Genomic DNA, 25,358 nt, shown 5'->3' with positions numbered 1-25,358 from the left:
TATGGATTGTTTGTTTTTTGACGGCATGGTTGGGAGATTATCAGAGTGCTTTTCCCCCCCAAATGAACTTATGCTACAGCAGCAAGCAGGGTTCTTTTCCCGACTAAATTTAACTATCTGCTTTTTGGCTAGAGAGTGTAGATTTTGTGCAGAAGAGAATCCATAACAAAGCATTACTTGTGGCCGCATGTGTGCTTTTGGTGATAAAAACATAACCAGTTGAAGTTAAAATCCCATTTATCCAATGCAAGAGCTCTCTAGTCTGCATGAATGCAGAGGGGATCGTATTCTACATTTACAAACTGAATGAAATTTTGGGACAGATGTATTGGTGTATAGAAGCGCTTTTTTTCTAAAGGATCATTGTTCCTAGAGACAACGAATATGAATGTTCAATTAGTCTGTTTCAGTTCAAGAATCATAAGCACTGTTATAATAATAAGCAGTATATGAGCCCCTGAGGAGGTGGAAATAAACAAGCAATATATGTCTATCAGGAATTTAGCAGAGTCTTTTGATCACCATGGAATATAGTTTTCTTTATGGGCAATTGTGTGAGACTGTAGGGACAACAAATTTAGAGGAATTGTTAAACAATTCATTTTCTGTCATTATTAGAGGGTATAAATAATGCTGATATTTTTTCAGTGTTTTAGCTGGGCATTCCTTTGCTTGAGAGAACACACATTGTGCATAGTATCCACCACAACACTTTTTTGAAGATAAAACCATGAAGTATGTGGATGATACTTCTACTGCTCTCTTGGTGTTAATATGCATGTATGTTTAGAGAGCAGCGTAAGCCTGGCAAGGTAATTTAACTCTGAAATGTCTTGGCTTTGTAGATTTAAGGCAGGTCTTAAAGTTCTTGTGAGGAAAAAATTCTTCTTCCCACCAATCTATAGCTTTTCTGTGCAGACAGATTTTAGTGTCTCCCTCGACTGTAGTACTCATTCTCCTAAGATATTATTTACTGGATATTTTTAGGATCACATATATAATAGATGCTGCTCTTTGGCACTTAGTTCTCTGATATGGTTTATAAATGCCACCTCTTTCCTTAGCAAAAACTTGTTACAGGTATGAATGGCTGCATGGCAGAGTTTTAATAGCTGTGAAATTGGAGAAGGTTGCAGTTTACTGCTTTTACCCTCACTAATTGATTATCTTTTACATCTAAATTTTTGTCAGCAATGTACTTGAATGTGTATAATTTGATCAGAGAGTCACAATGATAGTTTGCAATACAATGACAAACCTGGATTATTCTGTGGCAATATTTGTTACAGATCTCAAGTTCATATTAGATAAATATTGTATTAGTAGAACCAGTAATCAGTGTAAAATTGCCTTCCCTCTCCTCCAAAAATTGATATTTTAGGTCTTTTTATCATCTTGTTCCAGCCATGCCACTAGTAGCCATCTATGGGTTAGCTGCCTTTTTTTCTTTGAAGACTGGAATTTTAAACTAGCTTTTGTAAAGTTATAAATTATAAAGATTGTGAGTTATTAACGTCTAACTATCTGAATAACTTTTGAATTTTGACTGCTATGAAGCCCTTTTATTCTGTACTGTGTTCTCTCTGTCAAACTTGTGGAATGCTTGGAAATCTGGGTTTGTCCAGGGCTCAGTTCAGCAAGGAATTTAATTCCCACTCACTTCCATAAGACTTGAGTGCTATGCAGTATCAGGGTCAAAGTGAGGCACACAGTTGTTCCCCTCCAGTTGACTTCCCTGCACAGGGGTATTTTTCCTAGAACAAATTTCTACTCTAAATTATTTATTATTATTTATTATTATTGCAAATGAGTACCCACGAGAACCATAGGCGAGTTTTCTCATTTGTAATATGAGTCCCAAGTCCACTTTGCTTGTTTTCAGTCCTCTCAGCCAAATTAGATGACTAAAACACTACCAAATTCACAGCCATGAAAAATGTGTCACGGACTGTGAAGTCTGGTTTTGTGTGTGCTTTTACCGCATACTATACAGATTTCACCGGGGAGACCAGTGTTTCTCAAATTGGGGTTCTGACCCAATGGGGGATTGTGGGGGGTGGCAAGGTTATTTTTGGGGAGGTTGTGGTATTGCCACCCTTATTTCTATGCTGCCTTCAGAGCTCGGCGGCCAGAGAGCAGCAGTTGTTCGCCAGGCGCCCAGCTCTGAAGGCAGCGTTCTGCCAGCAGCAGCGTAGAAGTAAGGGTGGCAATACCGTACCATGCCACCCTTACCTCTGCACTGCTGCCTTCAGAACTAGGCAGCTGGAGAGTGGCGGCTGCTGACTGAGGGCCCGGCTTTGTAGGCAGCAGTGGAGATGTAAGGATGCCAATACCATACCATGCCATCCTTACTTCTGCGCTGGTGCTGGCCGCGGCTCTGCCTTCAGAGCTGGGCTCCTGGCCAGCAGCCATCACTCTTCAGCTGCCCAGCTCTGAAGGCAGTGCTGCCGCCAGCAGCAGCACAGAAGTAAGCATAACAGTACCACCCCACCCCCCCTACAATACCGTTGCAACCACCGCACAATTCCTTTTTGGGTCAGGACCCCTACAATTACAACACTGAAATTTCAGAATTAAATAGCTGAAATCATGAAATTTAAGATTTTTAAAATCCTGTGACCGTGAAATTGGCCAAAATGGACTATGAATTTGGTAGAGCTCTATAGATGACACATACTCAAGATTAATCTATGAAGTACAGCTAGTCACAGAGGGCAAGCAACAAGATAACCTTGTTCTGCCCTTCCCTGTTCTTCGTTCTTGCTAATGCAGCCTTGCAAAATTGTCCTTGAATATTTACAGCCCAAGTACAAAATCTACTTGCTTGCTCTTTACCAGGCTGCTGACCATGGGAAATAAAACTTGATATTTTACTTGCTGGTCAAAAATAAAATGCTTTCCTTGACACTTTGCAAAACTGCACTTATGGATGTACAACAATACAACTGAAGTATGTGTTGATGCTCCTGGATTAAACTCTTGTGATTTCTGTCACTCTCTGTTTTGTGCAGTGTAGTTTTAGCCATGTCTGCCTCAGGCTATCTTTTTCATTGGACCAACTTCTACACAGAGCTCTTCTTCAGGTCTGGGAAAGGTATTTCCAGCATCGCAGCAAAATGCAAGGTGTAATGGATTGCAGCCCGCTAACCCTCTCTTTTTGTCCTGCGACTGTAGAGGTGTTATCAGGCCACTCCACTCTGTATGGTCCCTTAGAATACGTGCTAACTAGTCATGCTAAACAATCTGTTCCATATTGCATTTTGCTGTAAAACTGGGAGTATCTTTCCCAGACTGGAAGAAGAGCTCTGTGTCTCTCAAGCTTGTTTCTCTCACCAAAAGATATTGGACCCACTTTGGACCTCACCCACTTTATCACAAACAGTCAGTTTTAGTGGATTGGAATAGTTAAGAAACTTTAATTTAAAAATGTTCAATTATAAATTAAGCAAAATGTTAACTAGGCTAGAACCAAAGTAACAAATGTTTTTGCACCTTTTCAAGAAAGAGGTTTTCATGAAGGAAAGATAGCAGATATTAGTTGGCGTAATTTAATTATACGGAGTGGGTGAAAATGTTTGGAACATATAACGTGCTAGTCACACTTATGCGTGAAAAGTTCCTTGTTTGCTATACTGACTTAGTGCATGCTAGGTAAAAATCACCTTGAAATTCTTAAAATTGCAACAGAAACTGTAAAATAACTGTGGTAAAACAAACTTTCGCAGAAACTGAATAAATCATAATTGTTACACTTCAAAAATATGTTGTGGGCTAAACACAACCAAGAAAGATGTTATTGGTAATAGATTGATTTCGCCCTCTCGTCTCACAGTGAATTGTTAAATTTAAGTATGTATTCTTGGTTCTCCCTAATAATGCTTGTGTTTTTCTCTTCTTTTCACAGGCCAAGGCTGCAAGCACAAAGGAAGTTTGCTCAATCCCAGCCAAACAGTCCCAGCACAACTCCAGTAAAGATAGTGGAACCGTTGTTACCCCCTCCAGCTACTCAGATTTCTGACCTCTCCAAAAGGAAGCCCAAGACAGAAGATTTCCTTACATTTCTCTGCCTTCGAGGTAGGAATCTTACAGCAGCCTAAGGGAACAACCTGTAGTTCAGAGAATAAGCTGCAGTATCACACAGTACAGTCTAGCGCTGGACGCAGTGGTGCTGTCCTTGAACCTACTGCACACATTTCCACCCAGTAGTCTGACTGTAGCTACAGTGGAGTAGCGTTTTACTTCATCGATATAAGATTATAGAATTAGGCCAATAATAGAGCAAGTGGAAATTACTTTTATACTTAGCACCCTTTCTCCTTGTCCTTCCATCCCTTGCTCTCAATTATGTCTGATTGTATAAACTAAGGCCCTGATTAACCCTCACAAGTGCTTTTTTATTTCCGCTTGGAGTTGCTGGTTATTCCCTTCCTCTACATATGGAGTGTTCATTAACTGCTTTTCACCCCACCAGCTAAATCCCACAGCAACAAGCCTTATCTGACTAGAAGAAAAGGTTCGTTTTGGTTTTGTCTTTGCATAAGAAAAATGTGTTTATTCAGTGGAATAATGTATGCATGTTCACTATCTCACTGTAAAACCGTAGTGGAAACAAGGCATCGGTAGGTCTAACCAGGAGGAAGGTAGATATGGTGAACTTCCTAGCTAGCCTGTGTCAATTATCCCACTGAAAAAAACGCAGGGGTTTTTGGCAGTGAAAAGAAAAGCCTTTGGATAACACATTGATAATTCTGTCTTGATTAAACCAGAGACTCGCTTGGAGTGCTGTACCTCGCTGCTAGGTTACACTTAGGCTCCCCACAAGGTGGGACTTTTTCATTACCCCCCACCCCCAGCAGAGGCCTGGTGATATTTTCCTCCTGTTTAATCTCTTGATTGTGGCATTAGACCTGCATTCTAACATCCTTCATCTGAGAGTGCTGGGACTGCCACCAGCCCCTTTATAGTTAGATGGTGCTGATGTGTAATATGCCAGAGGGGTTGCTGTTGCCATTGTCCTGTGCTCTTCACCACTGGCTCACAGGCCTTGCAATGAAGAACACTGCCATTGCTTTTACCTTCCTGTAGCCTGGTTGAAGGAGTGTGCCTTCATTACAGATAGTGCCTGCCCTGCTTGCAGAATCCTAACGCAATGGGCTAATCCCCTGAGGTTTGCTTCATTTGCCTCGTTTCTCAGTTACTACTACCACTTTGCAGGTTCCTATTGCTTCTCTTACAGCACAGTTCTCTCACTTGGAATACAACTGATCAGCATCAATCATAGTTACCTGCCTTGGTTTTCTCCTCCTAGTTCAGCATGATTGAATTTTTCTATGCTTATGTATACTGCTGCTAATGGCTTGAAACTAGGCTGCCAAGCTGTCTGTCTTGACTCTCTCATCCAGTATGTAAAGGGGATAGGGATGGAAGGTTGTTGTTTTTTTTTTTTAAATATATATGGATTGTGAAAAGTAGCATCCAGTGGAGACTAAAATACAAACTCAATCCCTTTCTACATTTCTGTGGATTAGATCTAATTTGCTGTGTGGTAATTTGTTCTGTCTGTTGGCAGCACGCTGCTGGAGTGCTCAGGGCCAGTTGGTGCCTTCTGTTTGTGGGAAAATTCAGCTAAGAAGTGTGTGCACATGGGTGCATTCATACAGATATATTTTCCTCTTCTTCTTAAGTATGTATTGTTAAATCTCTCAAGGCCCCCACCCCTATGGAGAGGCAATTTGATAAGGGGGGAGACTTTACCCTCAGCAATCTGACATGAATAATGCGATATGAGATCCAGGTATTTTCTCCTGATCCAATGCTTCATGCAGCAAGATTTTTCTCCTAATAGTGAACATTTGGATCTGGTATCTGTAATTTTCTTCTAATAGATGTTCTGCTGTAAAGTAATAGAAGTTTTTGAAAGTTGTTGAAGGTCTGCAGTCAACTCCAAATTTCTTCAAGATCCAGAAATATGGGTGTTTTTCAAACAATGTGTGCATGTAAACAAAAGGTTATAGATAGATTCCCTCCCCCAGGAAGTATTAGGATAAAAAATAAACCTTACACAGCTCTATTGTCACTGTATAGGATCTGAGAACAACATACAGGGACTCTGGGGGGAGAATTCCTGTGGCGCAGGCACTGCATTGGATTGCCTTAATCAGGGACATGTTCGGGGAAGGAGCCTAGGGCAGAAGACGGTGGGCCATAGTGCGTGTCACTATGTCCATTCTGGCTTATGCTTCAAGCCACAGGGAACACTGTGGAGTATGCCATAATTTAGAGGACCCAGGCTGCTCTGAATTATGCTGGGGCCATTGCAGTAGGGTACATATTCTGTGCTGTGCCTGCAGGAGACAACAGGGCTCCTAGAGGCAGAGCATCAAATATGGCCCATAATGCACATTTTACTTCTTCATTTTCACCATTTTTTTAATGTATATTTATTAATTTACTTATTTTTCACACACCTGTAATATAAAAAGTTACAGGGAGAAGAGATTGGACAAAGGTTATACAAAGGAACTTTACCCAATATGTGCAAGTAGCAGTGGTGGGGAAATTTTAAAGATTCCCCCAAGATTAAGCCTTTGTTTCCCAAGGAAAACACTCCGCTGACCTCCCGTGGGAAGTTGCGAAACTTAGACTAGTTGGTGATTGTACTTTTTATGTTTTTTTCCTAATAGTCTTTACTAAAGTGACACTGCTACATTAAAATTCTTGCATTTAAAAAAAAAATCTTTATCATGTTACTAATAAACAGACATCCTAGTTTTAAAAAAAACAAAATTATCCTGTTAACTCCCCCCATAAAACCCCACATTTTTCTGCGATTGAAATGAAATGCTGAACTTTAGTTTCCCTAGCCATAATATATATAGATTTCAGTTGAGCATAATGTTTTATTGATATATTTACAATTTTTAAGCAAGTTTGAAGCCTGCCAGAGCCATCAATCATTTATAATAAAATTAAAATTAATAGAATGATCCAGTCACAGTGCGTTGGTTCTTTACTGTTGTCAATGGTCTTGCTGTTTCTGCCTCTTGTTTTGGTTCCTTTTCATCCGGTTTGTTCAGAGCTTTGCATGTGTTCTACAATTGTCTGCCTTCAAATGTAATCTACAGAGCAGCACGTTACCATCAACATGAAATTTGTCCATGCCAAACTCAGTGACATGGTCTTTAGGGGTGATAAAGTTTTCGGCATTTCTTCATAACTTTAATTACTCACAGCTGGAGACTGAAGTGAACTTAGAGATGCATTAAAACACAAATCCCTACATGCTGTTGATCAACCTCTCTCTCTATATGCCTGAAGCAGTTTATTGGAGTACGTTTAGCTATGTAAATTTAAGGCACACTAAAAAATCAACCACAAAAGGGGTAGATTGCGTGCATTGAATAAGTGACACTGATAGTTTAAGTAAAATTTAGCTAATAGTTAATATATGTACTTTTTTTCCAGAGAATGTAGAAAACTCTATAAAAATGCAAATTCTGCATTTTCTCCACGATTTTCAGAGGCAAATGGATTTCAAGGATCTCTGCTATTAACACACAGATTATTGAATCTAAAATAATTTTAAAAATATCAATTCCTCACCTTTCTCATTTTAAGCCATCTTGTTTTATTACATTTTGCTCAACATGGACAATAATGACAGAATGGATATAAAATTGAAATCCATCTGTCAATTTCTGATTAGTTTAAGTTTGTTGGATCTGCAGTATTCTGCAAATGAATAAGTGCTTGAAGAGAACATTGTTTAAAAAGAACTTATTTTTTTGTTAGCCAGCCTTAGTTAAAAGCATGTTGTAGAAAACATCATTCTTAAGCTTTAATGGACAAGAGAATGTCCTTTTAAAAACATTGGAAAAACTGATATTTTCCCCACATCTTGCATTGTGATCCACAGTTTTTTCTAAATGAAGTAGTTGAGGCTATGATTGACATACATTTGTAACACTATTTCCCTCCAAAGTCTTTGGTCTACCTAAAATTATGAATCTAATGTCCTTTTTCAAATAAAGATTCAGAAATGTTAAGGTTGACCCACTGCTATATCCAAGTACTTGCAAATATTTTTGTGAAGGAAAAGTCAATCTTTCTGCTGCTGTTGTGTGGTTAAACAAAGTGATTCTGTAAGTGGGGTGAGAATTTAATTCTGGTGTGACTACCATAGAACACCCCCACCCCCCAATATCTCTTTCCATCCCCAGGACTCTTTAACACAGCTTCAGCCCCATCCTTCAGTACACACAACATTTTAAGATGGATTTTATACTGGTGATTGTTCAGCATAAAAGAACATTTGAAGTTGATTTTAAACTGTTGGCTGGAACCATGGGACACAAAAGAATAGAAAGCCTGCCTTGTCTATGATTGAAGCACCTTTCTCTCTTCAGATGTTACCATGATTAAATCAGATTATTAGAGTTGAAAAGCAGGTAAAAACTTGGTGATGAACCCAAAGCCCTTTAGAAATGGAGGAAAAATTCCAGTCAAATTTTCAAATCAGTTTAGGTCACTCACTCACACCAAACAAGCACTACAAGACTTTTTTCTTTCAGTACAATCACTTATTAAACACTAAGAGGCAAACTTTCAGAACTTTTCATGTGGGGTTTCAACTCTGCAGCTTCAGTTGTTACTGAGAGCTGTGCTGCTAAATCCCACCCAGTTATTTTACAGTTTACTCTGTGTGACAGACTCAGACCAATGGGGTACAGGAATCTGGTAGAGGGCAAATATACTGGTCACTGGATGAGTAGTTTTCTGTTCCCTGAGTGACCTGAGCAGGGGCTGCACTAGAGTAATCAGGAACCTGCTAGAACCAATTAAGGCAGACAGGCTGATTAGAACACCTGCAGCCAATCAAGGCAGGCTAATCAGGGCACCTGGGTTTTAAAAGGAGCTCATTCCAGTCAGGCGAGGAGGAGCCAGAGGAGAGGAAGTGCATGTGAGGAGCTGGGAGCAAGAGGTGCAAGGAGCTGAGAGAGTGTGTGTGCGCTGCTGGAGGACTAAGGAGTACAAGCATTATCAGACACCAGGAGGAAGGTCCTGTGGTGAGGAGAAAGAAGGTGTTTTGGAGGAGGCTTTGGGGAAGTAGCCCAGGGAGTTGTAGCTGTCATGCAGCTGTTACAGGAGACACTATAGACAGCTGCAATCCACAGGGCCCTGGGCTGGAACCCGGAGTAGAGGGCGGGCCCGGGTTCCCCCCAAACCTCCCAAGTCCTGATCAGACACAGGAGGAGTTGATCCAAACTGTGGGGAAGATCACTGAGGTGATCAAATCTGCCAATAAGCGCAGGACCCACCAAGGTAGAGGAGGAACTTTGTCACATCTGGTATTGTGTAAAACTGAAATTCATGGCAATGTATAGGTTTAGCAGTGATGTAATTGTTGTTGATATAGTACCTGTATCATGAGGCACATGTAGAACATTTGTTCAGGTCTTTGAAAACTATGCAGCAGGTCAGCTCATGAGACAGTACTGCAGGGTGATCCTCTTGTGCAGAGTCTAGTTGATTTCAGTGGGACTCTGTCATTTTGCAGGATTGGGAACGAGTTTGGCTGATGAGTCAGTAGTATGAGCTTTGTTGTCTCGGTGATGATATTTGCTCAGTGACTGCTTGAAAACTACAATGTGATACTATATGGAGAGTAAATTTTTTCCTTAATCATCTTGTTGAAAACAGTGTAAATGTATGGCACTGTATAAATGTTTGATATGTGCGTTACAACAATCTCTCATTCTGAGAAAGGTGTACCACTTGGGCTAATTAGGCCAGTTTCACAGCAGTGGAGTTTTACACACTTCTGTTGGGCCTCAAAGTGTTGCTGTTCTGTTGGCTGGAGAGTGTATTTGGAATAAATTGTACGCTCTCTCATGTACTTCATAAGGCAGTGGGGAAATGAAGGGACCCTATTGGGTTTCCTACTCAAATTCCTTTTACAGATGGTATACAAAATATCAAACCTCGATGTTAAAGGCCATGAGGACTTAGAGATTTGCATCCCTTCATAAAAGTGTTAGTCCTTTAAAGTATTGAACAAATGCTCATATAAAGTGACTCTTCCCTCCCAATAGAAGCTAATGGAATAGCTTTGTTTCTCTGTGAAGCTGATCTTGTTCTCTGTAAGTTATTTCAGGAAGATATACTGAGCTTTGTAAACTTACAGCTACCATCTGTACTTTGTGAAACGGACGTTTATGCCACACTTCGCCCTGTAAGTACAGTAATTTAAAAATTCCAGTAACAGCAAGAACTTCACTCTTCCCTTGAGGAGGGAAGATTTTTCTTTATGGCCTTTAACCTGCAAAAATGTAGCTGAAAAGTCTAATTGAATTCCAGGAACGTGGAAAATTACGTACAGGTTGTTGGTGGCAGACAGCAGGACTCCACAAAGGGCGAAAAGGCCCGTGCTTAGAGGTCCCTTTGTAGGACTGAGGTCTATATTACTTTGGGTTCTTCTTTATTTCTCTGAAAGTTTATGATCCTAATTATTCTTTTTAAACATGCTCTAATTTAAGTGAGGAGCAAATTTACTAATTCCAGCTTGCTTTCGTTAGCACAAATTGTGAGGGCTGTGGACACTTTTTTGAAATTACTATTCATTGATTTTTCAAACTCTTCACTTGAAAATGGACATTAATGGGCATTTTTAATTTTGTTCTGTTTTTAAAAAAGCCATATGGCTAAGACGAAAAGCTTTAACAATTAATAGGTGTATTTTCAAAGTGTTTAGAATACAACATTGACCAGGCTTGGCAGAATTCCGGTTCCTTTATTATTTTAGTTTTTAAATCATGCCCCAGAATTTCCAACATGAGAAGGAATGGAATAGTGCGGATACTTCTGAAGTGTTTGCCTGCAGTGTTCTTATCTTTAAATAGCTTCTTTGAAGGAGCCCATGTGCCCTTTGCCAGAGGCATAATTAGTATCTTTCAGTAGTGCATGTGGAGAGGAACATGTCATCTTTATGCTGTAGTACAATAGCCTGTACTTTTACTGTGTTTTCTGTGACTGAGATCACATTATTCCTAACAGCTTCTGTTTTAAGTTGCCTTTACCTCCCTACAATTATTTACAGGTTAAAAATGTTAATGGAGCAGTAAAAGTTGAGGAGTTAGTTGTCTTTCCACTCCACCTCCACCCTTCAGGGGAGATGATAGTAGCAAAGATGATGATTAGTAGCCAACATTAGAAAGCTTTCCCAGGGTCAGTTTTCAAAATAAGCTGGAGGTCTGGGAACTAGGTTTTATTGATTTTTAGGGATTCCTAAATTAGAGGCATCTCAGTAATTAAAGCTTCCAAATACAGTTTTCAGCCTATGCTAACAGAACTTCTGGCCTTTCATAACCCAAAACACACAATTCTTCATTCTTTCACATGATTTAACGATTTAATCAATTTTACAGTGCTGCAGTATTGCGAAAACGTGTGCAAGCAGCAAACTCCACTGTCACTGCAGCAAAGATGTGCATATTTTTCCAAACTTTGGCACCTTTCACCATTCCAGTGACCCTGTCCTCCAGAGACGGCCCGTACCTGCTGATGGGGATTGGGGAGGGAGGACATAATTCAGAGGCACAGCTCAAGTCACGCCCCCAGCTCCTTACCCTTGGTCTCCCTCCCCAGAAAGCATCAGCCTCTCCATGCAGCTCCCAGCTGTTGCTTCTACCTCTGCCCTACCTCAGAGCAGCTCACTGGCTCTCGCAGCTGCCCCACAGCTGCATCGTCATGTGACCTGTCAGAAATCTGGGGGTGCACATGACCCCGGGTGCCTCCCCCAGCCACATGTTGCCTCTGCTGTCCTCGCACAATCATTCCACTCTTAAATAGGCCATGGGACAGGTGTCACCTTTTGGGATGCAGTTGAGAGCAGTGAGAGGTTGTGCCACTGTTAGTGCTAGAACACTGAGTGCCACTCTGCTGTTGTAGCTCCCTGTGTGGACACTCCAGTCAGCACACACACATGCACTGGGTGTCTGTGTGTTAAGTAAGCAGCCTTGGTTCAGCAACTCTTGACTCCATCAGCCTGCTTGTCACGTCACAGCCATGCTCTGGTCTCCACCACTCTTGGTTGCAAGTAGCCAAGTAGCCCAACACAGCGGAAGTCCTGAATTTTCCCAAAATAGTCTGCCCTGAAATGGTCAGTAATAAGACCCATTGCTCCTTTAAAGAAGCAAAAGCACAGCAGCTTGTGGCTTTAACTGGAGCTTTTAATAATCACTGCAATTGAAATACAGCACTGGGTTGATGTAGAATAAAAGCAAAAGCTGTGTATTTCATCAAGAAGAGAGATTTGAAATAAGTTCAGATTTAAGGGTTAAAGTCAAATGGTTACAAACAAAAATGAAAACATGCTTCTAAAAGTCTAAAACTTAATGTAGCAAGATACAGTCTTTGTTCAAGATGGTTTTTCTCTCTCCCTCCCACAGTCTTCTTTCCAGCTTTTTACCTGTCAGGACCTATCACAGAGCTCAAATAGTTTGGTTTTTTGTCTCCTTACGGTGAAGGGTAACTTGGGGTTCTTTGCCTCTCCCTTTGACAGTCCAATAATCCTTTGAAATATATTTTCTGAAGGTTATTTAGTTAGGGATTGGTCCTGCTTTGAGCAGGGGGTTGGACTATATGACCTCCTGAGGTCCTTCCAACCCTGAGAGTCTATGATTCTACCCCCTGATAAAGTTCATTAGTTCATGCTGAGTAAAGGAGACACAATGTTTGGAAGATCGAGCTTCTTGAGAGTTCCTCCCCTGCTTTTGGTTTTTACTATATAAGTGATCTCTTCCTGCTGCAATCTCCGATACAAATGAATAGCCCATTGAATCTGGGCCACACCTGGTTTGCAGTATTGGCCCCTTTCCATTGTCTGCAGAAAACGTAGCAATTGCCCATCTTTTAGTCACAGACTTTAAAGCATAACATTAGTAAATATCCATAATTTCACATCAGCATTTTTACATATATTTTACAATAGTAGTATTGACCAGAGTGGACATAGCTTTCAAATGTTATCTCACAAGATGTATTTTGTACAAAAATTATCGCAGTAGTATGTAGGGTGTGAACACCGGGGTGCCTAAGGTCACAGCTGGATGAATTGATTTAAATCAAGGTGGTTTAAATCAGCAACTTAAATTGTGATTTAAATCAAATGGAAAGTCTCTCAGTTGAAATAACTGATTTTCATAAACTTTCCATTTGTACTTTGGTTACTTTCTAAAGACAGGTGCATTCTCATTGGTTGATATAGCTATTAAAACATGTTAATTTACCATTAAATAGAGCCTTTACATTATATTTGGTACCATCTTTTTGCTACCTAGGAGGGTACAATATAACTATGTACATTTATTAAGGAAATAACTAGCTTAATATTTTCAGATGCTGATTAATTGTACATTTTAGTATGTTCAGGTAGGAAGAAACTATAAAATAAGAGTATGAGACCACCCCGCGGGGGGTGGGAGGGAGAATGGTTAATGGATGATCCTCATCAGATATATGATGGTATCTCCTGGAGTCAGAGGCTGGGTTCCAACACCTGTGGTGACTGACAGTCTCTTACACCCAGGTGCGCAGACCCTGGGTCCCCCACAGGATGAAGCCCTTAATACAGTACATGACCTGTTGTGCCATATTTATAAAGATTGACCTCAAAAGTTAGATGTTTTTCCCCTGATTTTTTCTTTATATAGCAAAGCAGTCTTTAAAAACAAATTTGTAATAGAAGCTCTTGGATTCGGCATATTTATTTTTGTTATATAAGTGTTTTAAAAGATGATAAATTTTTTGAGCTTAACATAGTTTATATTAAATTCAAATTTCATTTAAAACAGGCTTAGTTTGAAAAAGAAAAACTTATTATAATCTAAATAAAATAAGATGATTAACAATTTAAAAAAAAAGTGAAGAAAAAAATAATTTTCTGTCCCTTCTGCTGTGGTGTACCCCTTAACTATTGTCATTTTCCTGGGTGGAAAATGTAGTGGCCTGGTGTCTCCATCCTCTGCTGTCTTAACAGGGCATATCTCCTCTGTGTGTCATAAGCTTTTTAAACTAACACCGCCCCCATACACATTTTAAAGTCAGACAGGACCATCATGATGATCTAGCCTGACCTCCTGCAGAATGCAGGCCATAGAACCTCGCTACTCCTGAAATAGACCCCCTAACCTCTGGCTGAGTTACTGAAATCCTCAAGTCATGGTTTAAAGACTTCGTTACAGAGAATTCGCCATTTACACTACTTGAAACCTGCAAGTGACCCATGCCCCAGGCTGCGAAGGAAGGTGAAAAATCCCCAGCGTCTCTGCCAATCTGACCTGGGGGAAAATTCATTCCCAACCCCGAATATGGCGATCAGTTAGACCAGGAGTCAGCAACCTTTCAGAAGTGGTGTGCCAAATCTTCATCTATTCACTCTAATGTAAGGTTTCACGTGCCAGTAATACATTTTAACATTTTTAGAAGGTCTCTTTCTGTAAGTCTATAATATATAACTAAACTATTGTTGCATGTAAAGTAAATAAGGCTTTTAAAATGTTTAAGAAGCTTCATTTAAAATTAAATTAAAATGCAGAGCCCCCCAGATTGGTGGCCAAGACCCGGGCAGTGTGAGTGCCACTGAAAACCAGTTCGCGTGCCACCTTTGGCACCCGTGCCATTGGTTGCTTACCCCTGAGTTAGACCCTGAAGACAAGACCTCCAGCCAAACACTGAAAAATAATTCTCTGTAGTAACTCAGAGCCCTCCCCATCTAGTGTCCCATCATCAGCCATTGGAAATATTTGCTGCTAGCAGTTGCAGATCGGCTACATGCCAGTGTAGGCAGTCTCATCATACCATCTCCTCCATAAATGTATCCAGCTCAGTCTTGAAGCCAGTCAGGTTTTTTTGCCCCCATTGCTCCTCTTGGGAGGCTGTTCCAGTACTTCCACTCCTCTGATGGTTAAAAACCTTCATCTAATTTTGGGCCTAAACTTGTTGATGGCCAGTTTATATCCATTTGTTCTTGTGTCCACATCAGCGCTTAACTTAAATAATTCCTCTCCCTCCCTGGTATTTATCCCTCTGATATATTTATAGAGGGCAATCCTATCTCCCTTCAGCCTTCTTTTTGTTAGGCTAAACAAGCCAAGCTCTTTGAGTCTTCTCTAATAATAAGGTAGGTCTTCCATTCCTCAGATCATCCTAGCAGTCCTTCTCTGCACCTGTTCCAGTTTGAATTAATCTTTCTTAAACATGGGAGTCCAGAACTGCACACAGTAGTCCAGATGAGATTTCACCAGTGCCTCATATAATGGCGCTAACACTTCCTGTCTCTACTGAAAATACTTCACCTGATGCATCCTATGACTGCATTAGCCTTTTTCACAGCTGCATCACTTTGGTGGCTCGTAGTCATCCTGTGATCGATCAGTGCACCCAGGTCTTTCTCCTCCTCTGTCACTTCCAACTTCAGCCTCTTAGGGACTACATAAGAACTATACAGACAGCTTAAAGAAAGCCAAATAAGATCATTCCAATCAAATGGCAGGTTTACCAATATAGTTATGAAAGGAGGGCATTAAAATGCTGACACTTTGGGAAGAGAAGATTTTTAATTGCTTCATAACCTTGATTAGTTTAATTCTAAAATACAAGGAATTGCAACATGAAGACTTGAGGTAGTTTTAAAAAAAACTGGAAGGCAGTTTTCATAGCTGGTTTGTGGTACTAAATGATTTGGGCATTTGAAGTTGGGCTTTGGGCATGACAAGAAATAATAAGAATTAATTCTGTATCTTTTGTGTAAGCTTTGAAGTGAACAGATTTTAATTGCTTGAACCATTCTGTTAATGATATTACATTTGTATAGAACACCTTTCATCCCAGAGAATCCTAAAGCCCTTTTCAAAATTCAGACTAATACACAGTGCTCTGCCATAGATAGAGCTTTTCTCATATGTGGTATGAAAAATAAATATATGTTGTATATGGGATCACTTCACCCACCGGTAAAATATGGTGCTGTGCATTGTTAACAGTCAGTCATTTAGGACAGGAAGTGAAGAATAAAGCATTAATTTACGTTGTAATGGTAGAGATTAAAAAACTTACAAAGCACACACTAGCCAGAAGAGCATATACAAGATAATGGTGGAAACCATAGTAGTAAGGTGCGAGTGATGAAAGTCTACTGACCTTCCTCAGTTGTTAGGTGTTCTGTTAGGAGGCTGTCCGGACTTCTATCTTTCATACCAACTTCTGGCTGGAAGATGTTTGATAAATTAGAAATGCAGCTAGAAGGCAGAAGGAACTTTCTATTTTTTCTCTACTCTGTAGCCTCCCGAGTGCTGCAGAGGAATCAAGATTCTCCCTTATGCTGTCCCCTAACCTCCATTCACATGAATGACTTCAGTGCCTGCTTCTGCTGCTGTTCATATATTGCTGCAGCAATGTGAAATTGACTTGATTCTAGGAACAAGAGGGGCTGGTCTTCTGGGTTCTTCTCCCATCTGTACCACTGGCTCACTGTAGGACTATAGGCAAGCCAATTAGACTTTCAATACCTATGTGTAAAATGGGAATAACATTTCACTACTTAATAGAGGTATTGATGTCACTGTGGTTTTGGCGTTTGTAAGCCCATATCTATGAACCCTCTGATTTTTGTAATTCTAGAAATGTTATGGCTATTTTTTTTACTTTAATTTTAAAGGAACAAAAAAATCTCTCCCCCATCATGTGATGACAGACATGAAAATGCAAACCAGGTTCCAGGGTTTGATGTCTATTGCTAATGTGAAAATGTTAGGAAATATAACAATTAGTCCGAACCCCCATTCAGTGTCCATCCTTCCACATGCTATATGTGCTGCCACTAATGGTGCCAAGGCTAGTTCAAACTCCCTCTTGGCTGCCAACCTGCAGCTGAAGATAGGTCTTCTGCTGAGCAGCAGCGGTAACCTCTGACCACAAAGAGGAATAGCTTAGTAGTGTAAGAAGCATGGTCTGGTGGAATATGTATGAGAATGAGTTCTAATTCTGAACCAATCCTAGTTCTGAGACTAGTTCCCTCTATTGCTTTGATATGGTCAGGTCACTTATTCATTCTGCCTTAGCTTTCCTATTTTTAAAATGGGAGGTAATGTACCTGCATGGGTTCTGTGATGAGTAGATAAGTACTGAATGCTAGAGTGGGGAGGAAGAACTATGGCTAGACAAGGGGGACTTGGAGAAGAGTATGCAGGAAGTAAAGGAGTACTAGAGTGGAGAGCAACGAAAAATTTGATGCTATCTTTCAAGGAGAAAGAGAACAATAAGTAGAAATGAGAGAAGAGAATGGTAGGTTATACCAGCAAGGGTCTTGCACCAGTGTGGTATGGGTTACATTGAAATGTTCTATGTTCCTTTCTTACTGTGTTTCCTTGGTTGAAATTTTATAACCTGAGTTTTGAGAACATTCATACTGCTAAGATAACCAACAAATGATTTGGTTGAAAATGGAGCATGTGTCCACCCAGCTTCCTTTATTATATAGTAAAGGCTAGAGATTAGACAATGCATGGTTAAAATGCTGTCAGCTTAGGGTTCCCAGGTGTCCGGTTTTCGACTGGAAAGTCCAGTCAAAAAGGGACCCTAGCAGTGTCCAGTCAGGGCTGCTGACCTGACGCTTAAAGTCCAGTCACCTGTAGTAACCAGTCTGTACCACTGGGGGTGTGTGGAAGAGCTGCCGCTGCAGCCTGGAGGAGCAGTGGAGCACTCAAGAACAGCTCCAGTGGAGAGAGGTACTAGCGTTCTCCCCCAAGCGCAGCTCTCCCTGCCCCACTCACCCTGCACCCCTAGAGCATGACGTTCTCTCCCCTGCCCCAGTTACCCCTCTGCCCCCAGAGTGTGGCTCTCCCTTTCCCACCCTGCCCCAGTTACTCACCTCCAGAGCTCAGCTCTTTCCAAAATCATGCCCCAGTCACCCCTACACCCCTAGATCCCTGCTCAGCTGGCAGGGGGAGGGTGAGTGGAGACAGCAGCAAGCGATTTTTATTTCTTTGAATAGGTCACCTGTATTGCTGGTTGCTCTGGAGTCACTAGTTAAATAACCTACAGTTCATGAGAAAGTAAAACCTTCTGGCAGCCGAGGATCTTGTGAATTATCAGAATCCCAACATTTTTGTTGAATTGTCCCTTGGAGGGAAAAATGCTGGCAGCTGTGCGTGATTTTGAACCAAGCACAAGCAGTTGCTCTGCACTTCTGCAGTGAGAGAGGTTGATGATGGAACAAAGATATTTCTCCTGCATAAAATAGCCAGTTAGTATTCGTGGAATCATCAGGGAGAGCAGTCTTGGTAGCACTGTAGCTGAAGTCCAAATCCTGTTCATAGTGATCTGATCATGGTGGAAGGAGTGTTAAGTGTGTGTGTGTGTGTGTGCGCGTGTGCGTGTGCATGTGCGTGCACGCGCGCATGTGAATGAGAGAGAGAAATTGCTCAACCATAGAGGTTGGAGTAAAATTGCTCTAACTGCTTTGAGATCTTCAGATAAGAAATCTTATACAAGTCCCCCTGTTTATTTTTTACCGTCCAGTATCCTACTTCCTACCTTGTGTCTGTGTGTCTCTCTCATCTACCAGAAAGATTACAATTATTTTTGTTCTGAAAATTTCCATTGATCTCTAGCTTTCCCTTCCCCTTCTCCCGAAGGATAAACAATTGTCCCATGCTCCACTGCTTTCACAAGCTGCTTTAAAAGGAAAAAAGGAGAAATTGGGCTGTATGTCTTAGCTATAACATTGGCAGTTCATGGTTCAGTGATGATGGAGGGAGCATGATTTGAAGGGCAGTGTGCATATGTGCTCTTTGCCTCACTTGCACACTTTGGATATACACGTCTCCAAGTTATTCAGGCACCAGAGAACTCTCTGTCCCATTTGATTATTCCTGCATGTGGAATTAAATAAATGAAATATAGTTGCTCTTCCCTTTGGAGGCTACATATCTGATTCTCAATAAGGCTCCATTATGCCACCCTCACAGTATAAAAGGGCCATAAAATATGGGTATAAATTAAGTTTACTCTCCCTTTAAGGACCATTTACACTGCCTGCCAGAGCAGCATAAAGAAGGCCTTATTGTAAATGAGAATTGTGCCCTGTATATTTAGCACAGAGGTGCAGGCATGTCAGCCCTATTCAGAAGGCAAGATTTTCCACCTGTATGCTGCATCAAAATGGGGCCTTATGTCAAAGGCAGGGAAAAACCAAACCTTCACAAAAAGCCAATAGTGTAGTATTTGGCATGCCACATATTTATTGGGTCAGGCTTAAGGCGCACATACCTTGACCTGCCTCATTCTTAAATCACTGTGACGGCTTAAATTGTTTTAGTGTTTTTCAAAAGCACAGCTGGGCTATGTTTAATTGTTCGAAGAAATAAGAGAAGGGGGCTTAAGAGGGAGTCTGTGTAAATAATTGAGGAAGAAGAATCCAATTTTACAGAAACCGCAGCCCAAATTAGAGAGAAGGCTGTTGGATTGAAATGATTTCTGTTGTGGTTGTAACATACCACAATTTGATCTCTGCCCAGATGAAAACATTTGGTTTGCACTTCAGTAAACATTGCAGAAACACTGCCAGCTAATTTTTGAAGAGTAACAAAATACTGCTTTTGGCAAAACACTCTTTCCATACTCCTGAGTCCATAGCTCTGACCCAAATTCATGGATTTTTTTCAGCTTTGTTAATGCTCTTATATAATCTGAGGCAAAAATGCTTGTAATTTCATAGGAAACAGTATCTTTTTTATTTTTGAGGGGAGGGGAATTGAACATTCCACAAATAAAAAATATCAATACTCACATTTTTCTTTTAAATGTGCCAAAAAGAGAGTAATTTGTTCTATTGCATCAGCCACTTTCTTCTGAGGTTGCAGCGTAGGTGTGTGCAAGTAGTGTAGGTAGCTGGCCGAGTTCAAAACCCCCTACTTACATATGCACATTGAATTATATGCAAGCTTAAGGGCATGTCTTCATGAGCAACGTTAGCGCTGCCATGGCAGCTCTTTAACGTGGCTGTGTAGTTGTGGCACCAGCGCTGGGTCTCCTAGCGCTGTGACAAACCCACCCCCACGAGGGGAGTGGCTACCAGCTTGAGTGCAGCTCCCAGCACTAGTGCACTTTACAACACTGAAACTTGCAGTGCTCAGGGGTTTGTTTTTTCATACCCCTGAGTGAGAAAGTTGCAGCACTGTAAAGTGGCAGTGTAGAGATGGCCTAAGTTTTGCACATGAAAAAATGTGCACATTTTTTCAACATTTTGCGCTGAGGATTTTTAAAGGAAATACATAATTTAAAAATCAAACTTCCGTATGACTTTTTTTTATTCCTATTGTTATACAAATAACACTTAAGATGACTCTAACTGAAAGAGATTAAATAACAATTAGCTTCTTTACTTGTACAAAGAAGGCAACACTTTGTGTATAGTCAGTTTCATTGTTTCCCCTATATAGTCAATTTCCTTTGTGTAGATCTTTCACAGAACATCAGACAGGAGGAAAACACTTACAAGAAAGAGAGAAATGTAATTGTGAAACCACAGATGTTGGCAGATTACCTGAAAACACATTTAGCTCATTTTTAATAAAAGAACCGGAAGAGATGAGTTCAAAATTAGCTGTTGAAAGAGATCTTGGAGTCTGTGAAAATTTCACCTCAATGCACAGTAGTGGTCAAAAAGGCTGACAAAATGCTTGGAACTATTGGGGAATGGATAGAAAATAAGACTGAAAATATCATAATGCCACTATATAAATCCATGGTGTGCCCACACTTCGAATACTGTGTCAAGTTCTGGTTGCCCCATCTCTGAAACTATATAGTGGACCTGGAAAAGGTTCAGAGAAGGACAACAAAGATGATCAAGGGTACAGACTAACTTCCATTAAGGAAAGACTAAAAAGATAAGGGCTGATCATCTTAGAAAAGAGGTGACTACGGAGGAATATGATAGAGGTCTATAAAATCATGCATGGTGTGGAAAAAGTGAATAGAGAAATGTTACTTTTTTCCCCCACCAAACAAAAACCAGCAGTCATCTGATGAAGGTAATAGGCAGTAGGTTTAATAGAAAGGAGAGAGTATTTTTTCACACAATGCACAATTAACTTGGAGCTCATTGCTGTGGGATGTTGTGATGGCCAAAAGTATAAATGGGCTAAAAAAAAAAAAGAACTAGATAAATTAATGGAGGATTGGCTCTTCAGTGGCTTTTAGGTCAAAATGAACAAGGATTCAGGCCTGTGCTTGGAGCGACCCTAAATCTCTGACTGTCAGAAGCCGAGAAGGGAAGATGGGTGGATCACTTCAGTTGCCTCTTTTGCACACTCCCAAAGCTTGGCCACTGTAGGAGACAGGATACTGGGATGGATAGACCATTGGTCTGACCTAGTATGGCCATTCTTATGTTCTTCAGAGTCTGTTGTTTGCAATCCTTTTGTAGTAAAAGACAAAATATCCAGAAAATTGCTAGACAGAACTCACTGTTAACATAATGATGATCAATTAAAACTCGCATAAAGTAATTCCTGTAAAATATCTCTTGTGGGCATCTGATTGGGTGGATGCTGTTTCTTTCTTTGAAAGAAACATTTTAGTCATTTAAGTTTCTGTCATGCTTATTTTTCCAGTGGAAACCTGAGAACAGCAAACCCATGACCCATTTTCAGTAGGAAAAAAGGTATGCTAAGTTAACGCAAGGCAAAATCCTAGTGAAGATAAGGCAATTGTTATTTTTCACAGTAATTAGCAGATTGAGGCTCCCCTGCAAAGGAAGATTGTTTGCAGGACTCCATATCTTGCCGGGGAGAAAGATTCTGCAAGCGGAGTTTAGTACTAGGGAGATACTTTGGCTTAAGAGTGGTTTATCTCTTTAAACTGTTTCCTGATATACTCAGCTGAAATAAACCTGATTTAAATCAGAATAAGAGGGGTCATAAGAGCCTTTTGTATCTGTTTAACTAAACTGATTTTAAATCACACCTTAAGTCAAACCAGGTCAATCTTAGGTGTAGAAAAGTCCGTGTTTTCTAGCCTAGACAGAACCTGAATGTTTAATGTAAGCAGGAAAAAAAAAACCTCTTCCTAATTTAAAAATGAAAATCCTTGTCTGCCTTCTCTCTACATAATAGTAAATTAAAAAATAAATCTAAAAAGCGCATAAGTTCTTTTATTTCTTTTTTGCAGGTCACCTTAATAAATCTCTGGTGAAAGATGGGGGAGAACAGTAGGTTTTCTCTGATGTATTATACTTTAGACTTGTTAGATTAGTGAAGTGAGAATTAGTGCAATTCTACTGTATTATTGGAAACTGCTAGTCCTTGGATGGGTGACCGCCTGGGCTGGAAGTATACTCCCCAACCAGTCTCAGCTGTCAGAGGAATGTGGTTTAACCCTTGTTGTTCACAGTTCGCAACTGAAAATAATTAAAGTGTTCCAACTAGAGATGGCATGTTAATAGAATGAATGGGGCCAAGAAAGATGGCTATAGCTGTGCTCTCCATGGGTTAACCCTTCCCTCCTTTTTAGAGCAAATTTGTACTCTACAATAATGAGCTTTGAGCTGAAGTGGGGTTATTATTGCTATTATATTATCAACACTGCTAGATACTGTGTTCACATATAGTTAGACTTAATTTCTTCTCTGAAGAACAGTTTGCCTGTTCTGTAATCAAAGAGGAAAAACGCACAGTAAATGTGGGACTGATCAATAACATATGGATCCAGATCCAAACTGCTAAAAGCTTGAGGTGCATGTGGATTTGGGTATTCATATTCAGCCACCTCTGTTTTTGTTTTTGTAAAATGTGCATTGTTTGTTTGTTTGTTTGTTTGTTTATTTTATTTAAAAGCTGTCTTTGCTAATTGACTTTCTTTCGGTATTCTCCTTCTTCTGAAATTTTACAGGCTTCATAGCTTGGTGTGTTTTGAGCATTAAATTGAATCAATGAAGGCAGCAGCTATTACATTTTTGAAAACTGGCATCTCAGAATGTACAGTAACTTTGTTTTCCTGCCAGGGTTTGTGTGGTGATGGCATCAAGCTAGTGGTCCTTGAAACTGATTTCATGGAGTGAGTTGCCACAACATGCAGAGCCAGTAATTCTTGGATACACACTGCAGACTAGTGTGGAGGGAAGAGAAAGGAGGAATGTCTTTTTCATTCAGAACTGTCCTAGGGTTATTGCATCCTTGAGACAGTCACTGCAGAAGAGTTGGGCCAGTCCAAAAGGAATTGTTTGTTTCCCTCCCAGCACCTCTCATCTTCTTCAGACGATTGCTTATGGTGTGACAGAAAGTTTCTGTCTTGCAGAAAAATGTCCTATTCATTTTTTGTTAGCTGCTTCAATTTTCATGCTTTCAAGCACATCTGGAATCCTGTTTTTGCTGATCCTCATTCTGTAGAAATGTGATGGTCACGGTGTGCAGTAGACCAGGAGAGAGAGGTGTGTGTGTGTGTGTGTGTGTGCGCGTAACATAATATTATAATCTCTTTGCAGAGAAAAGCCCATCCTGTGCTGGGTGTTGCTGGTACTACCTACCTCATGCTCCTGGCCACTAAGTGGTATCAGGGACAGCACCGGCTGCCACCAGGCAGGGCTTTAGCTCTTGCTTCTAAAGGCAGCCTCAGCCGTAAGGAAGAGAGAGCATCACCTGTGCTGTCTCTAGTCTAGCAGATATCTATGAGCAAATCACCATGCCCACCGGAATAGATGTGGAGACACATGTGTATAGTGATGAAGTGAAGAGGAGATGTTTGGGTGGGAGGTGAGGAGATGGGTACATAGGGGGAGTGAGAGCAAGCTGAAGTGAGCAGCTGAACCCACTTAACTGCTTCCGTCTGTGTGGTCCTATGTAGCAGCCTTTGACCTCAGGCTCTTCCCCTTGCTACAGGTCTTGATCCACTGCCAAGAGGGTACCCTAGTTGTGCTCTCACCGCCTTTTTCTCATGTTACGGGTAAGGCTGCTGGGGAGGGAGAAAAGTAGCTGCTTGGTGCCCTCCCACAGCAGATGCAAGGGTTGCTAAAGAAGTTGAGGACAGAGACTGCTATGTATGGTCAAAGCCCGGGTGTCTTCAGTGCTGTAAGCCCTGGCGTCTTGACAGCCATACTCACCTTCTCCACCTTCTCCCCACATGAGCAGCTACTCCCTGCCCCTCGGCTTCTCGTCTGTTTTGGGGAGAGGAGTGATTCTTCTTTGGCTTCTGCCAGAAATGTTTGTAGAGGATACAGGTGGCAGGCCCCCTACAGATTCTCTTAGGGCTACTCTTGCTATTGGAAGCAGGTGTTTCTTGCTGCTGTTCCCAACTCTGATGATGACGTAGTTAGGTGAGGCCCAACAGAGGAAATAGGGTTTCTTCCTAGAAAACAAGTTGCCTTCAGAACTGCTGAGCAGTCAAATCCCAAAATATATTTTTACTTCTGAGGAGACCAAGGTTGTAGAGCTAATCACGTGATCCTCAACACAAGGTTGATGTTTCCAGCCACTCTTTCCAAGGCGTCACAGATACTTTGTATAGATTCCTCATCCCCTTCGAACATAATTTGTGTTGTGAGAAACACTTTCCTGATGTCCAGTTGAGCCAGGAAATATTAAACCCAAGTATTAACTCAAATAAACTGTAGGTTTTTATAACAATGCATCGTTTATATAGTGCAGAAACTACGTGGCAATTTACAGCAAGTCACAACAAATGAACAACAAGGCACCAAAAATTAAACAAGCATAATCGCAGCTCCAAAGGGTTTGCGGAAGATCTCTCAGACCAAATGGTAAACTACTTTTTGCAGCTCTGCAGAACTTTCCACTCTTATTTATCAATAGGACAGGAGTACATTAATAAGCTCCATTTCCATGGAGATTTTTTTTGGGAACACCAATAAACCTTTGTGTGCATAGCTGCATAGAATACCCTTGGGCATCTGTCCCTACTGGGGACTCTCTTATCTCAAGATCACGCCTCTAACGTGGAATATGGGAGGTTGTTCTTTAGGCGTCAATAGTATTTGTGTATGGTAAAGTAGATACTAGAGGGAGACAATCCTGTATCCTTGAGTAGTACAGAAAACCCCATACACTCACATTACACACACACACAAAGGAAATGCTGTGCCAGGGTATTCATTAAAAATCTAATCCTGGCTTGTTGTTCACTGCACTTTTTATTTCTCATATGTCTCTTACTGATCGGTACATTTAAAAATATTTGTCCTTTTGTGTGCAAGTCAAATGAGATGGCACATCTTATGTCACATAGGAGATCTGGGAGGGAGCATAGCCAGAAGACTGGGTAGTGGACAGAGAATCAGGACATCT

General features: G+C 40.8%; 1 protein-coding gene across 2 annotated transcripts in view; it reads left to right on the top strand.

Moving 5' to 3' along the window:
- The window catches only part of JARID2 (jumonji and AT-rich interaction domain containing 2), a 344,692-nt gene that overhangs the window by 254,373 nt on the left and 64,961 nt on the right, over positions 1–25,358 (top strand). For both annotated transcript variants that reach the window (XM_050941573.1, XM_050941574.1), the window contains one exon: positions 3,905–4,074. In XM_050941573.1, coding sequence (XP_050797530.1) covers positions 3,905–4,074 — 170 coding nt within the window. The remainder of the gene's footprint in view (positions 1–3,904; positions 4,075–25,358) is intronic.

This window comes from Gopherus flavomarginatus, chromosome 2 (genome assembly GCF_025201925.1).
Source record: "Gopherus flavomarginatus isolate rGopFla2 chromosome 2, rGopFla2.mat.asm, whole genome shotgun sequence".
Lineage (NCBI taxonomy): Eukaryota > Metazoa > Chordata > Testudines > Testudinidae > Gopherus > Gopherus flavomarginatus.
Note: the sequence above shows the minus strand (reverse complement) of the source record. Positions and strands in the feature narration are given on the sequence as shown.